At 31.7% G+C, this 18,174-nt stretch overlaps 1 protein-coding gene across 1 annotated transcript in view; it reads right to left on the reverse strand.

Annotated features, from left to right (window-relative positions):
- The window catches only part of LOC127733651 (SCO-spondin-like), a 66,360-nt gene that overhangs the window by 14,144 nt on the left and 34,042 nt on the right, over positions 1-18,174 (reverse strand). The window contains exons 15-20 of the mRNA XM_052242968.1: positions 15,188-16,503; positions 13,979-14,078; positions 13,227-13,277; positions 11,485-11,667; positions 8,016-8,186; positions 7,320-7,490 (exon numbers count right to left, since the gene is read on the reverse strand). Of these exons, the coding sequence (XP_052098928.1) occupies positions 7,320-7,490; positions 8,016-8,186; positions 11,485-11,667; positions 13,227-13,277; positions 13,979-14,078; positions 15,188-16,503 (1,992 nt within the window). The remainder of the gene's footprint in view (positions 1-7,319; positions 7,491-8,015; positions 8,187-11,484; positions 11,668-13,226; positions 13,278-13,978; positions 14,079-15,187; positions 16,504-18,174) is intronic.

The raw sequence follows: 18,174 nt of genomic DNA on the forward strand, positions 1-18,174 counted from the left end.
TTTGTTATTATTTTGAATATTATTATAGATATATATAAACTGTAAGCAGCAATAATGTTCATCAAAGTAAGATCTACAAAAAAGTTAATATGACCATAATTGTCAATTGACCCCTTAAGGAGTTATTGCCCTTTAAAGACAATTTTACACAATTTGTTCAAGTTTGCTAACATTTAAAAATCTTCTCCTCTGAAACTACTGGGCCAATTACCTTCAAGCTTTAATTAAATGTTCCTTAGGGTATCTTGTTTATAAATTGTATCCGAAGTTTGTATCCATCGACAAACATGGCCGCCATGGCTAAAAATAGAACATAAGGGTCAAATGCAGTTTTTGGCTTATATCTCAAAAACTAAATCTTTTAGAGCAAATGTGACATGGGGTAAAAGTGTTTAATTGGTCAGGATCTATCGGCCCTGAAATTATCAGACGAATAAAAGAACCCATTGTTGGGTTGCTGCCACCGAATTGGTAGTTTAAACAAAATTTTGCAGTTTTTTGTTATTATTTTGAATATTATTATAGATATATATAAACTGTAAGCAGCAATAATGTTCAGCAAAGTAAGATCTACAAAAAAATTAATATGACCAAAATTGTCAATTGACCCCTTAAGGAGTTATTGCCCTTTAAAGACAATTTTACACAATTTGTTCATCAAGTTTGCTAACATTTAAAAATCTTCTCTGAAATACAGGTGAGCGATTCAGGCTCTTGAGAGCCTCTTGTTTAATGAACTAATAGGCCATGGAGACTAAAAAAATCAAAAGCATTGCAAACTTTTGTAAAGTTCAATTTTAGGACCCTACATGTACATGTATGTAGATTACTTATAGAGCCCTTTTTAAAAGAAAAAATATACATTTAAACTACATGCACAGTGATGCTACATTTCCTGTCTGATATATTTTATTTCATGTAAAACAAAATTGAAGAATTATTTTATAGTTTAACACTTTTTATTTGTAGGGCTATATATATGCAAGCAATGCTCAATTAAGATGAATTTTTGTAAAAGTGACAATAGCCAGGTCAAACTTAATACATGTATAGAAGAAGATATTGGTAAGTTATTATTAACTTATATATTAATTTAACTGTTTGTATAACATGGTAATCATACAAAGTATATGTAATCACTTATATAATAACATAATTATACAATTACATGTTATACATTTGTACATCAGTTTTATTAAACAAGTCTTTGTTAACTTGGTTTTCCCACTGAAAAATCACTTTGCTAATTTTAATTTGTAGTACTATATTGGGCGGCTCCTATAGTTTCCATTCAATAACTAACAATGACTAATGAACTGTTCATACATTCAATTTCAATTATTTTATTTATTAATACGTATTACTTTTACTGTTAAGTCTGTTTTTTGTGATATCCATTTTACGTGACTCTGTATTAATGTATCCCGTCATACTTTGAACGACAAAATTAATTTATGTCTACCTGTGCGAATTTCAAACGCGCGATTTTACGCCAGTACTTAAAACCTTCCATCCTTTATGGGTGGATTTTACATAGATATATAAAATCGTATAATATAAACAAAATGAGGATGTTAAATTTGATGTATGCCTTTTTGTGCTTCTTCGTTACATTTGTTTGTTTTTATAGTGATTAAGATGATAACACAATGTTGACTGCTGTACCCCTATTTTTGACAATTTTACCTATTGTGTCTGTTTGTTTTGTTCACGCATCGTTGTCAATATAATGGAATTTGATGCGACTGTCATACAAGTGAGAGGTTTATTATCTAGCTATAAAACCAGGTTCAATCAACCATTTTCTACATAAGAAAATGCCTGTACCAAGTCAGGAATATGACAGTTGTTATCCATTCGTTTGATATGTTTGAACTTTTGATTTTGCCATTTGATTGGGGACTTTCCTTTTTGAATTTTCCTCGGAGTTCAGTATTTTTGTGATTTTACTTTTTCAAATATAAAAGGGGGAGATTTTTATTGGTACTTTTGAAGATATTTCACCTGTTCGATTAATTGATTGGTTGTTGGTAATGCTAATGTCCAATGGCAAATAGTTCATGCATGTTAAGGTCAAGAACAAATTAAAATAAATACATTATTTGGGTTCTTAATATGCTAAATCCAACAATGTATTTAAATAATTTAAGATGTTGCAATTGGGCCCCATTTTAAATTGGTTCACATTGATTTCAAAATGGTCCAAAATTTTTTTTCTTATTTCTACACAACTTGAATTCTTGAGGTTCTTTTGATATACAAAATGCAAATGTTTTATATTTAGATTTTTAATTTTGGTCCGGTTTTCAAATTTGTCCACATTTTAAAGTCCAAAGGGTCAAAATTTTAACTTAGTTTAATTTTAACAAAACTTGAACTCTAATTACAATGAATTAGGGTTCTTTGAATGATAAATAGAAATAATCAAATATCCTGAATATAAATATGTACTTAGATTTATGATTTTGGTCCCAGTTTTCAAGTTGGTTCAAATGGGGTCCATAATTTAACTGTGTTTGATTTCAACAATAATTTTAAAGATGCCGATTCAGCCTGAATCTAACCTGTATTTAGTTTTTGGGCCCTAGTATGAAATTGGTTTACATTGAGGTCCAAAGGGTCCAAAATTAAACTAAATTTTAAATTTTAATTTGATCTTGTGGTTCTCTGATATGCTGAATCTATTAAACTTTATCTTTATACCATATTTATTCTGTGTTAGAAACCTATTCTTTGTCAAATATTTAATCCCATTACAAATTTAGAGCTGTTATAGCTTGAATGTTCTGTCCAAACTTGCATTTTTTCTTCATCTTCCACAAAATTTTTCCTTTTCTGAGATAACTGGTGTTATCTTTTTAAATGAAACTTTAGTGAAAAGAAAAGCACAATATGTGGATGATTATCTGATGTCAAACATTTTCAAGATGGCCACCAAGGATGGCACAAATTTCAACACTGGTTAATTTAATGAAAATTGTTAATTAGGGATAGTCGTGGTAGTTTGACTTGCTAAACAAAGTAAGGTTGTTTTTTCTTCCAAAATGGCAAACATTTTCAAGATGGCCTTATATGAAAATTGACATTAAGGAATTAAATCACTTTTGACATGCCAACAAAACAATGAAATTTTTTTTTAAAGATGGACACAGCAAATAAAGGGTAAAATTTTCAATTTGTTGAGTTTGATTTTAAAGAATATTGATATTTAGCTGTACTTTGACACAGAGAACAGATTTAAAGATGGCCACCATTTCAAAGATTGTCACTAAAAGCGGTCAAATTATCACCATTGTCTGTTTTCAATGTAAAATTATATTGAGAGGTAATTTGACATGCCAAACCAAATGGAGGCAATTTTTATTGTTGTAAAGATGTTAAGGGCTATTTGGACATGCCTAAAAGGAGTGGATAATAACTATTCTGCAAAAATGATTTGGCTTTATTTGGGAGAATTTTGTAACTGCATCCACTTACAGTAAAAGTTGTCAATTTTATTTCCTGTCAGTGGTATATATGAAATTAAAAAAAAATGTGGTATGATTGCCAATGAGAACAAATGACATAGAAGTAAAGCTATAGGTCTTCATACGCCATATGGTCTTCAACAATGAGCAAGACCTATACTGCATAATAAAAGGCCCCAAAATAAGAAAATGAAAAAATATGAAAACTAACAGCCTGATTTATGTACTAAGTATGTATGTTTTGTGGTTTTCAGATCTAGACTCACAGTTAACCTTTCTGTCAGTGTCAACAACAACTGAACTTTCACAGCAGTCAACATCAGATTGGGAGACTGATAATGCTTCTAACAGAAACAATTTCAACCAACCAAACAAGCAACAGAAACTTTCCAACTTTAAAACATCAGTTAAATCTTCCATGGGATGATGTCTCAAAAAATAACAGTTCATCATTTATGGAGATTTTAATGTTATGGTTTTTCTTTTACAAGAAAGTTAATGTACACTTGTTTTATAGTAAAACCTATAGCCGTTCAAGTATAAAAAAACACATTCAACTTTATTGAAATTTGAAGATTCATATGACTTATTTTAATTGTGTTATCTCCGAGGATGTGATGTAGAGCATTATAGGTACAGTAATCTTAACAGCTATCCAATTTCATTCAAAATTCTTTATAAATTTTGCACTGGTATATATAGACTAAGTAATTTGTTTTTCGTCTAGTTATGGGATTTTTTTTTAGAAGCATTTATGATTTTCATGTTTGTATTGACCACATTGCAGCAACATAGATATACAATGTAGGTACCTGGCAAATCTTGCCTTGTAAGCATACTAGGCTCAAAGGGTCATAAAAAAAATTTCCATCACTAAGTGTCTGTTAAAATCATCTGTTTACAGTTTTCACTTTTAAACCATCATCTTAATAACTTTAGAAGAAGTGTCATACATATATATATGTATACAAAATTTAAAAACTTTTCAATATATATATATATATTGATAAAAACTATCAACATGACAAGATCTAAATACCCAAAATTTTTCTGAAAAATTGGACATAACATCTATGAGCTATTGTCTCTGAAATGTGTAAATTTACTTTTCACAGTTTTCTGCTACTATCCGACAACTATATCAATATATTATAAGAATAAATTGCAAAAGTGGTCAGAAGAAACTTTTTTTTTACAGTCTGCACTTATTCTGAATTGTTTAACTTCTAATTTAAATTGATTGCGTTTGAAATATGTGTTTTTTATCGTTTTAGGTGCAAAATTTGTCAATACGATCTATTTCGGCTCCTGGGAGCCTCTAGGTTTATAATGAATAATTTGTATTTATGTATGATTATTTTCTTAATGTATTAAACGTTACATTAATTATTCTTTTCCATTTGTTGTTATACTTATTTATAAGTCCAGATCCTATCGTTTGTCAGTAGTTACAAATTAGACGGCAAAATTGAGAAAATACGAATATGCAGGTTACCCCATTTTGTTGTGGCATATACCAGACACCAACATTATTTGCGGAGCTTGATATTTTTTTTGATTGGGTATATATAGTTATACTTTGCAAGTAGATATGTTGTTTTACAATAATAAACGGGTCTTGGAGTATTTTGGCTCTGAAAGATGACCAAAATCAGCCATTTTGGACATGTAGCTAAATAAGACATATTGAAACAGTTAGATTATACATACACTTAAAAGACAGCATTGTTAATTCTATGCATTCTTACACTTAAAGTGGTGTATTACTAGGAACAACTATCAAAAAATTATAAATGTTACCATATTTTTTTATTTAAACCAGCGAAATATGCCAAAAAAGGCTTATTTTTGCTGTTTTCGAGCAATTTCATCTGTTAAAACATGGCGCTCAAAAAATATCCAGATCGGTTCAATATTTTCCCAAAAACATTTGTGTGCTTATTTACATTACTAAGGTGCACCAATATGCCAAATATGAACTCATTTGGAAAAAGTGACATTCGGAAAGTTTTGCATGGTTTTCTGGCAGATTGGCTCTTAACCAAAGTGTATCCTCGTTGGTAGTTATAAAAAAACGTCAAAAATCGACGTTATACGGCCTACAACGCGACGACGTTACGATAAATTGCACGTTTTGTCGCATTTTTTTCATATAGAATACCACTTTGAATGATATATACCGTACCGTTTAAACGAAGTCAGTGACCCTATTTCTATTTTACAGCACTAAAATAGAAATTTATGTATCAACAACATATAGTTTTTTAAGAAAAATCTATGTATTTGAGATTTGAAATTTCATGATTTTAAGACAAATTTAAGAACGTTTTTCGCCGATTTTATGTGCTTTCTATACAAATATTCACCCATTTTGAAAGAATTCAATCAGTAAAATTTCAGAAAATAAAAGAAATAGATGAATTATTTTTTTTGATTTTCAGTTAAGTCGTCAATATAGGGCAACATCTCCAGTAGGAGCCTTCGGACGATTTCATCCCTATAAACTAAATTGTAGATCTTGTCTTGTTGATCATTTGTATATAAAACATTTCTCTTTATGTTTTATAATTTTCAAGATACAAGGCAAAAATTAAAAAAAAAGAAAAATTCGTCATTTAAGGGCAATAACCCCAGCTATAAGAAGTCGTCTGACAGTTTTGACGTAAAGTTAGAATAGGTAAATCATAATATTCTGAACATTTTTGCTACTGTCAGATTTTCTCTATCTATAGCCATTTACCTCATTGTTATATTTTAAGCCATGTCAGCAATGTTCGTTAGCAAACAGGGTCATCAAACACATCTTTAATACGAAATAGCCAAATGATCATTGTGGCAAAGTTTGGATAAATTTAGCCCAGTAATTTTAGAAAAGTATTTTGTAAACGTTTACGGACGACGACGACGGACGACAGACGAAGAATGCGAGTTAATGTAAAAAGCTCACTTGGCCCTTTGGATAGCAATTCTAATATAAGATCCAATACAAAAATTTCAGTCTTTGTCTCTTTTAAATTTACTGATAAATGTTAGGAACTCGTTGTATCGACATGCTTTAAATGGTACATGTGTGAGGTTTTAATTTATAAAGTTATGTAACTGTGTTAATTGGACGGTTTTTGCTAGTCCGTTTGAGCCATTTTGGTTTTATTCTTTCAAAGGTTTCATATTTTTGACTTTCTTCTTCTTTTTGGACACTCATTTCTTTTTGACCATACATTCAAGTAAGGCAGCAATCCCATATATGATACTTAATTTAGCACCCAGCAACCACTTTTCTGCACAAATGTCGGTTTATTTTTTGTATCCATGACTACTTTATACCGTGAGGTTTGATTACATTTATGTCGATTTTTTCCAATATCTGTAAATGAAATATACAAAAACGTACCTGGACATTTGACTTGTGTACATGTCTTTGAGTCTGTGCTCGAACCACTACAGACTTGCCCACTGTGTTGTGGTGCAGGGCTATCACACTGACGTTGTCTCGTTTGAGTTCCGCTTGCACATGTTACAGAACAAGTTCCCCATGAAACCCAATTGCTCCACTGACCATCAACTACAGAAAAAAATTAAACGTGTGTGAAGGAATAGTTTTGTGTATTTTAAACTTCAACACAGTATTTAAAGGAGTTTTTAATAAAAAGAAATAGCTTCACCGTGATGTAATGTAGTAACATAACTTCTCTTAAATATCTGAAAGAGAATACATAAATAAAGTGATCGATTAAAACATTTAACCTTAACTGAACAGCGCTTAAGAATATCGTGTCCTAGTTTTTGTTTATACGACTGAAAGACGACTTTCTTGAAAAATGTTAAATGAACATAAGACATAGGCATACTTACTAGGACAGGCAATAAGTGTACATGTTTTAGTTTCTGAGCTTGATCCACTACAGTCTAATCCATTGTTAGCTGGTGCTGGGTTAGAACATGCTCTAATCCTACTTTGGCTACCACTACCACAACTTAAAGAACATGAAGTCCATGTCGTCCAATCTGACCAATTACCATTTACTACAATAGAAAGTAAAACCGAAAGACTGGTATACGCTCATTGCTGCTCATAAATTAGGTTTCCAATCTTATGTTAAAGACAAAATATCTCAATGTCTTCTTTAAAGATGACTCAAATGCCGAACTTCATTTTGTAGGCTATATACAATTTATATAATATAATGATTTTAAATTCAATTGAAAAACAGAAGCGTAAAAATTCATATATCTGTTTAGAAATTTCCTATCTATTCTTGGCCCTTGGTATTTTTTGTCTAATTTTATTGGTATTTATAAAGGTTAAAAACCAAGGTTGTTACCTTGTATGGTCTTTTTAACACAAACGAAAAATATGTGTCCTACCACCAATACATATTAATAAATCAAACCCTTAACAGACATACATTATTTTCGGTGTGTTAACTGTAAATGCAAATGTTTTTACCATTTACTACTTTTAAAATTTGGAAATTTTATTAAAGCCAATGGAAACTATGTCAAGCACAGCACAGAACAGAACAAATCAAAATGTAAACGAAGCCATACCTGCACATGACGTGGTGGTACAACTTTTTGAGCTAGTCCCTGAACCACTACATTGGTTTCCATTGTGTGCAGGAGTAGGATTATTACAAGATCTTGTCTTTGTTTGATCGCCTGTTCCACAAGTTACTGAACATGAACCATAAGAACCCCAAGATCCCCAGTTACCATCAACTGAGAAAAAACATCAACGTGCAAAGATATCAGCATCGAACTCATTCACATAGTTACTAAGATGTCACTAATTCTTTAACGTAGTCTAAATAATCTCAGTGAGATAACTTTAAACGCAATGAATAACTTTCAAGATCATGTATTTTCCAGTTTAGTTTTTGCTGACGTCTTGATAACGGTTTGCAACTCAGGCTAAAATGAAAAATTGCCTTAAATTTCTCATGAATGCGTTTCAAACGAAACATTTTGCATTTTTAAAAATAATACACAAAAAAAAGAGTAAAAAAAATGTTTTGCGCTAAATGTTGGCACTAAATTTGGAATTTTGCAGTAGACGTCGATTAACCTCTATGAAAGTTAAAAATGAATTCCTCGCAAAAGATGAGGTGCCAATAATAAACTCATCATAGATACCAGGATTGAAATTTTGTATTTGCGCCAGACGCGCGTTTCGTCTACAAAAGACTCATCAGTGACGCTCGAATAAAAAAAGGTTAAAATGGCCAAATAAAGTTGAAGAGCATTGAGGACCAAAAATTCCTAAAAGGTTTGCCAAATACAGCTAAGGTAATCTATTCCAATTTACATTACATAATTTCAGAAACATTTGTAGATTTCTCTTTGATAGAAGCACGATTATCTATACCCTTTCTTTCTTTCTTTCTTTCTTTCTTTCTTTCTTTATTTATTTCAAAATGCTCAATGAAAGCCATCACACATATAAAAAAAAAGGTAAATTACAATACAAGAATATTATAACAGTGTCCACAAAAAGTATTAATAAGAAAGCAAGCCCTTAGAAACGTCCGTTATTGCTACACAAAGACAACAATATGTCACAAAGATAAGCACACCATTCTGACACTACGTTACATTTTGCAGAAGAAAAAAATATGAGCGGCAAAATTGCAAACGCTTTTGTTTCCTATGAAACGATATCATGTCTCCTTTTTTTTCTTAACTTGAGAAACCTCTTTTGAACTAATGTCCTTATGAAAGATGTGTTATGACATTGAAGTTTTTCGTCTCACTCATCAATGGCAACATATGTTACGATATATATCTAATATATGCACACATTTTATTTTAAGTGTATTTAAAAATGGCAGTTGTTTGAAATGCAATGACAACATTTGTTTAACAACGAGTTTGTGTGGATTTCCCCCTTCTTTGGAACATTATCTGAAACAAAGGTAAGACACTTTTAATTAAATTTATACTTTTCATTCAAAATTTAAGTATTCAATGAAAACTTGTCAACCTTTACAATAAGGATTTTTGAAATATCTATCTTTTGTTTAAAATAATAATGTATGCTTAGCTTGAGAAAAAAAAAACATTTACTGTGAGAAGAAATAGACCTTATCGCTATTTGGGAATCTGCGACACTTGACCCGAGAATCTGCGACACTTGAACTATTGACGTCATACAAATGTCAGACATTTTCTATTGTGACGTCAAAATTTCACGGGGACCTATGTGATATCCAGTAATGGCAGACAAATAGCGATAAGGTGTATTACACTAACAGGGACCTACTTATGCTACAAAGTACAGTCTTCATATTTGGTATGCATCAAATGACAAAGATCTATTAGGACATTGCTAGGCTTTTTTTATGGGATAAATTGTTCGAATGAATTAAAATTTTCATAAATATGTTGAATCTAAATTTTTTATTTTGTGATAACAAGTACCTCGATTTTGACTCTTGTTGAACATTTGAATACCCCATATGAAGACACAAATCATCGGTTTTTAATATTTTTATCCTTCTTTAAACATCTTTTGATTATGTGACTACTGGAAGCTAATAAACCATAATTACAAAATAATCAGACTAGCATATTTAAAAATAAAAGTAACCTGAAGTGGGTCTTTATAGTTTTATCAAGAAAACGGCTTTTTTATATTAGTTTTGAAAGAGAAAGATTAGTAATTTCCATTTTTAAATCATTTATTATCTTTTTCTTTAAACTTGTTTCTAGTGCAAATTTAGATAAAACTTGTAAAAGTTAACATATTGCATTTTATTCTAACTATGGAGAACTTACATGGAATAACTGATTGATATGTCTTTAAAATATTCTATAACATTGCAACACGAACATATTATTAACATTTTACCAATATATTCAGTAGTAAAGCATATTTTGATTTGATCTGGCCTCATTGTAGTAGAATTTCATACAAAAGTATCGGCAAAGGGAAGTAACTCGTAAATTGCTAATTGGAATTGCTGCGTAACATATTTGACAGATTGAAGTGGCACATTTGCGTATAATAGCATATAAAGTGGCTCAATTTTGATATGATATAGTTTGTGTAATGTCTCATTATATATCTTAACTTCAGACTATGATGATGGAAAACTACGCCCAACGTTTTTAATTATTGATGGTATTGTAATGTATTAAATTATCATATCAAAAAGGTTTCTATCCAGTTAAAATCCTGGGTTGTTTCAAATTATGATACATGTATTAAAAGTAGTTTTTAACCAAAGGCTATATTCATATTATTTTTCTATATTAAAACAACAGGGTTGAGTGGAAATATAGAGTACACATCAACTATTATTCAAGGTGTTCGCCAGGATGATTACAAACATCATTTATCAAAAAATACACGAGCTCTAAATTGTTGTTGTTTGTTGCTTTAAAATTAAATTGCTGAAGAAAAATAAATATCAATATCGCCAGGCGGAGAGAGCCGAACATTTGTGACGCACGATGAGGATATTTGGATAAATGAGCTGAATTATGATAGACTTGTTCGATAACTGATCAATTGCATAACTAGTTTTTGAAAGTAAAGGCACCAATAGCACATTGTAAATATGAACGATAACAGAGAACCTACAAATTCAGACAAAATAACAAGAAATACACTTGGACAGCAATATTCCTGACGAAATGATAAAGAGTTACGTAACAATTTCCTCTGAAATTATTTCAAACGAGGTCCATTTCTTAATAGTCTTTACTCAGAGTCATATAGTTGATCAGCTTTATACAGATATATATATAAATATTTCTAACTCTAGAATAAACACATTTTTGTACATATATTAACTTTATAACAATTTAATTTTAATTATTCCTATACTATAACGTGCATACAGATTTTTTTTTTAATTTGAATTGTTTTTATTGTATTTATTTTGAAATGACCCCTTATTCATCCGATCTCAGCATGTAAGAGTAAGTGTAATCCTAGGTATAAACCTAATTTCCGAAAAAGTCTATCACGATTAGGATTAGGATTATTATCATTATGATTGACACGGTTACTTACTTGGACAATAGATAGTCGGTGAACAGGAGCTTGATTGACTTGTGTCACCAACGCACTGTGTTCCATCATACTGTGGTGCTGGATTCGAACAAGTTCTGATTCTGGTATATGTTCCAGACGCGCTAGGATTGCATGATACGGAACAACTACCCCATGATGCCCAATCTGTCCATGCACCGTTAACTGTAATAGGCAAAAATACAATGTTTATAATGTTCGCTTATTAATTGTAAATAGTATTGATTACCCAGTCTGTCATTCAAAATACCTCAGCCATTAATTAGTGTCAATAAACAACTCGTTATGGTGATAGAATCGCTCTAATGGCAGGTGATCATTAACCTGAGAAATGCTTCTTCATTATGTTGTTACATTGAAATTAAATCTATCATTGTCTGTAAGATTTGAAAACTCGACTGTCATATAGTTGGGTTAGAGTGTTCCTGATAAAGGTAAATATTGAAAAGCGCTTCGGACGCACCAAAATTTGTTAAGTGTTATTTTAATTTTCAGGCAACGAGTGGACACCGCTGCTGGCAGGCTTCTTATTCCCGATGTATCATCAGCTCAGTAGTCAGTGATTCGGTACTATTTGCATTTAAAACATACATTGTTACATTCTCTGTTCAAAGAAATTAGATCATTGAGAAATTAAATTTACTAACTCCGGCAAAATTGACCGTAAATATAAAAGATTTACCAGAATTATTCGATAAAGTAATAATGATAAATTCATTAGGTAAAACAGCGCTTACCTGAAACTATTTTCATCAAGAAAGTTCTAATCACGTTGGAAGCTAGGGATGTATAAATAACTGATTGGGTATCTGACAAAACAAAATAGTTGAAAAGCATATCCAAACCATCTGAGGTTAACTTTGCCTGAGGGAGTTGGAACCTTTGTTGTCCTAATAACTTCTTAAATTTTCAGCTGTCATTAATATAGTCCGAGCCGAAACACTGACTAATTGGCTGATGATAACCTCGGGGACTAACAATCCACCAGTAGTCGTATCAACCTAGTGCTAGTAAGTTATAAGTGCTAGTATGTAAACATACTACTATACAAATTGGTTACATCCGAGGAAGTTTTTTTTTTATTTACCGTCACCAGAAACGGTATAAAATGTCAGGGATGTATACATAGTTGATGAGCTATTTGACCAAAAAAAAAAGGAACTTCCAAAACAATCTAGGTCCATTTGACAGATATATTCTTTTATAGCAACATTAAAACTGATCACTACATAAATAAGTTTTTTTAATCAGCTCAAGCTTTTCAAGCGCATATAAAAGAAATATTTGAAATAGTGAAAATTTTGTTAGAACTGATTGAAAGTGGCAGATATAAACTAATCAAAAGAGAAAAAATATATTTCCAATCATTATGGTATAAATGCAATAGAAGATGAACCCCTCTTCTATAACTCTAAAATACAAAACTCTTCGTCTTGATTTTAAATAAATATCTATAAACAAATTCCAGATTTCAATAATTTAGATAAAAAGACAAACCAACAAAATCATTATATTAGCCTGAACTTGTCCAGTTAATAAATATACTATAACATTAACAGTACCAATTTTCTGCCTTTTTTATAGTCACTTATGGTACATGGTATAATTGAATGAATTATACATGTTTCCTCCATTTATCGATTACAGACTTGTCAGAATACTTAGTTCTCGCTTATTTTCAAAACGTAGTATTCTCCCTTACACAGTTCTTCAAAACTACTTACTTGGTGGCGGTTTTGCACAGTCTTCATCTGATACGCCGTCGCCATCGTCATCTGAATAATAAAAATAAAACAAATAGGTATAAGATATCATGCGTTAAATAGGGATGGTAAATCAAAACCTTGGATAATAAGTCGATATGCAGTCATTGGTTGTTTTTGTGATATATTTGGTAAATCAAAACCTTAGATAATAAATCGAGATGCAGTCATTGGCTGTTTTTGTGATATATGAACACAGGTACTTGTCTCTGAAAAAAAGGCCTAGGTATATATGTTTGTTTTTTTCAGAGACAAGTGCCTGTGGTATGTAGTCGTTTTGATAAGTGATTGGAATAATTCGTGTGTAACGTTTCTGAGTATTGTCGAATTACTTTTGTAGTCCGTCTAGTTGATTTTGAACAAAATAAATTACTTAATTTTGAATTATAACATTAAAAAATAGTAAGATATTCATCCAGATTATGGGGCCCTGCACTTGTGTATAACCTTTTATTTAGCTTCGTCCATATTTTCCTAAGTTTTAAAGTGAAAACCCAACCACTGAACGATTTGTATTGATTCTGAAACAAGTTTACAATAAAAAAAAATCATCACAGAACCAGGCTTATAATTTGGTACACCAGACGCGTTTCGTTTTTCCAAAGACTAGAATAAAATGCATTAACAAATGTTATGAATATTTGACTCAGCAGATTAACTGAAAAAAAAAACGTATTTACATCGTCATTTCTTCATATTTTTTTTTACATTACCATTATTTTGATTTGCTGTTGTGCACAGTTCTTCATCAATAAGTCCATCACAATCATTGTCAATACCATCGCCGACGACTGTGGAAGTCGGAACACATATCTGCAATTATATGGGAAGTACGAAAATAACTATTAAGTAACGGACATCAAGAAATATTCCAGATAAAAAAATGCTTACATAAAAAAGGAAATATGGTATGATTGCCAATGAGACAACTATTCAGCAGAGTTCAAATGACCTCAAATGACCTTGATATAAAAAATCATAGGTCACTGCATGGCCTCCAACAATGAGAAAACCCATACCGTATAGTCAGCTAGAAAAGGCATCAGCGTGAAACAACAAACGGTCTTATCTATAACAATACAATTAACGAAAAACAAATATGACAGACATGAACCAAAGGGCACCACTGAATTACAGTCTTTTGACATGGATCAGGCATATAAATAATGTGGCATGTTTATGAGCCCTCAATCATCCCCTTAACCTGCTAACTCTGTAAACTCTTTATGTCATAATTTCATGTATTTGTTAATACACTTGTATATGTCTTTTCCGTGAATATGTAGTCTTTTTGCGGAGGCCTTGATAGTGCGAATAAAAAAAAAAATGTATTATAAAGAAAACTATAAACCGAAGACATACATCTGTAAATGTAGTCTGAAAGTCGCATGTGTACGTCATCGAGTCAGCAATCCAACGACACAAATAACCCGAACACATCTATAAGTCCAGATAGTCTTCATGAAAAGACAATATCCAAACAATTGGCCAATCTCTAAATCATACAGAGCCTATAAAATAGTGAATAAATTGAACAGAGATTATCAAACACCAAATGCACCAAATAACAAAACAACATACAAATATGACATAAAGCAACCACTAACGAGATTACCGACTATGGACAGGGAAATTTTTCATATACAAATATTTGGTTGGCTTACTCTAGTTGGAAAGCTTCATGGTTCAATAGTCACAATTTCACACAAATATTTGTGCTTACACTTGGCGCAGGGATCACTCAAGATAACTGAGTAGAAAGATTATTAGGAAATACCATCTTGAACAATCAAACGGACAAAGGAGAGTGTGGCCAGTCTAATAGCTAAGAGAAAATTCAATAGAAGTTACAGTAGTGAATTTTATAGAAATTATTTTCTCTATAATTGTACTTATCAATATTTGGAATGTATTAAATATACCGAATTGATTTTTGCCATCCTCATTCCTGTAGTAAACCCATACGTTTCCTTGTTAGCCTTTCCATAGAGAAATCCCCCAAATATAGAAATTGGCGAGGTATGGCGAACAGTATGAGATCCTTCCGATACTGAAATGTATCCTCCTACAAGATCGGTATCTGGAATATCGTAGTACGCAGTGTTGGCTGGGAAAGAACCTCCGTTTAGATTTAGTCCATTTTTATCTGCCTTGTTCACCACAAAAAGGAAAAAGTTTTCGTAACTTCCTCCACTATATTTAGGTGTTGTGAATGTGTAATCGGCAGCATATTGTTCTATAGGTGGAATTATAAGCATAGCGGGATCAGCTGGTTCTGAGCTTGACAACTGACTTTTAACAATCATCACTAAGGATATTGGTTTATCTGCTGTAATATAGCAGTAATTGTTGGAATTGATCGAAATTTGTCGTTGGTCACCTAAATTGGATAAGGTGAATGAATTTGTCGATATCTTCCCGTTTTTATTGCATTTATAGGTAACTTGAGTAGAACCTTCACTAGCAATGAATTTAAAGTAATCTCCAGTTGTTCTTGCTGGTGTAGGAACAGTTGCAAACCTCTTTCCCCACGTATTAACTGGAGTTAGCTGCTCTACCAAGTGATCCTGACTGCTTCCTGATCCGGTGTTTGTTTTCATGTTTCCACTGAATGCTGAAACAGGTTTGTCACTAGTTATACGAGCTCCAGTTAGATCACCTGTGCTTTGCAGATGAATTGCATCAAATCTGTTCAAAATGACAGAAATTGTCTGACCTTTCGAATATTGCTGTCCATTATAGGTCACGCTTCCACAATTTGAACAGGATGGCAGCTTTATTTGAACATTGCTCGAGTCGCTTACGCCTACAACACATAGCTGTGCCTTACGGTAAGGTGGATAATAGGTTACAGCAAAATACTCATCTGATAGGACATCTACAGGGAGACCAAGGAAAGCATCGTTGGATTTTGTCTGTTTGTTGACACCATAAATAACCACTTCATCGTCTGCAGACACAAGAATACCTTTTGACTCTTTCACTGTTCCTTCCAAACGCAAGTTAACATCAATAAAAAGTTGCTTGACGATGCCTGCTGTTACAGTGAATTGTTCGTTGACAGATGGGTTGGTCCATTTAGGTGACGTGACTTCGACGTTTACTGTTGATGTACGTGATGTCGTTACGAATAATTCCAGATCGTAATCTACTTTATAATTATCCATGAAGGCAATGACAAACTCTGTTCCTCTATTGTCTGGTGCATTTTGTCCTACATTACACATAGAAGCATATTTATATTATATTATTCAATGTCATTCACTACTGTCTTTGTTCAATTAGTGCATTTTTGCAATACTAGGCAAAGGTAAATGGGAAAAAAACCTGAAGGATTAAGGAGTCACTTATTGATCAGGGGTCTGGTTTTCGAAAGTATCTTATGACTAAAACATGTCTTACCATGGTTGTAGGACATGCCATAGTCGTAAGATATGTTTTTGAACGTTACCCAAGTTACGATATGTCATAACTTTTATCGTGAACTTATAACACCTCGAAAACATGACCTATGATGGTCTTATGCTTATCATAAAAGTTACGACATCTCTTCAACTCCTCTAAGGTGATCATTGTCATTTACTGCATTTATCTTTGGACATGCCCTCCCATGCTCTCTTTTTGACACTGTTTGTTGAGGTTTTCGATAGTTATAATGTACAAAATATCAATTATGTGTATCTTTTAGATTTTCGCCTTTGGTTTATTGATTGATGCAAATAGTGTATGTTAGTCAGGAAGATAACATATTTTGGATATATCATTCTTTATAATTGTTAACACACTAGGAAACAACGGCCCATAGTAAGACATAGCTGATTATTATAATAAAAACAATCTATCTCAATAAAAAATTTAGCATCTGATGTTGAAACGATTGAAATTCTAAGATGTATTAATGAAGTTTTGTCATTATTGAAAAATATACAATTTTAGAAAAGCTGATTTATATAACATTGTGTGCTTTTTAAAATGAAGGAAACATTAAATTAGACCTGAAGCGGAAGAAATCTCCACTTTTTAAATGATTTATCCTTTTTTTGTTATCACAAAACTAGCTCATTGCCATTTCATTCCATCTGTTGAAATGACCATTAAATATGAATTACATCCCTTTTATTAACCATGTTAACATTTAAAGTGAGCTCATATTAAGATTTGATTATTACATTAGGAGAGGCTAATTTTGTTATGTCACTCGAAAGTGTGAATATGTTCTAAATTGGTCAGACAATTCTTGGTCATGTTTTATGAACATTTAATACCCTCGGTTACGCCTCGAGCTTTAAATATTCATAAAACATAACCAAGTATTATCTAACCTATACGTAAACATGACCAAGTATTTTTCTGACCAATTTAGAACATATTCACACCTTCGAGTGACATACCAAAATGAGCCTCTCCCATTGTAATAATCAAACCTTATTGAAGCTTAAAAGTGTTCAATATTAAATCATAGTGCGTTAGACACGGTGCAGGCGGTGTTGCCACGGTGTCACAGAAGCAAGGGTTCGAACAAAAGGAAGAAAACAAATTTGAACATCTTACATTGTTGGGCTAAATTTGAGACGAACTTTATACATATACTATGGTGTTAGACCTGTATAACCACGTGTTATCCCATGGTGAATGTCTGTCATAATTGGTTGTCACATGTTAAGACGCGTATATATATATATAACAAAACTTTATACAAGCCCCAACGAAATACAAGGTGATAAATATTTCAAACAATATCTTCATATTTTCAGACGAAAGAAATATTTAGGTCCAGCTTTTGAAGAAAATATTAAGGAATTTTCCAACGAATATTTCTTTTTGGCTTGATAGTTTTAATAATAACGGTAAAATTGTATTTTTCAATTAGCTTATTTATAGTCTGAAGTATTACTAAAATGTTTCTTTT

The sequence above is a fragment of the Mytilus californianus genome, unplaced genomic scaffold (genome assembly GCF_021869535.1).
Source record: "Mytilus californianus isolate M0D057914Y unplaced genomic scaffold, xbMytCali1.0.p SCAF_3, whole genome shotgun sequence".
NCBI lineage: Eukaryota > Metazoa > Mollusca > Bivalvia > Mytilida > Mytilidae > Mytilus > Mytilus californianus.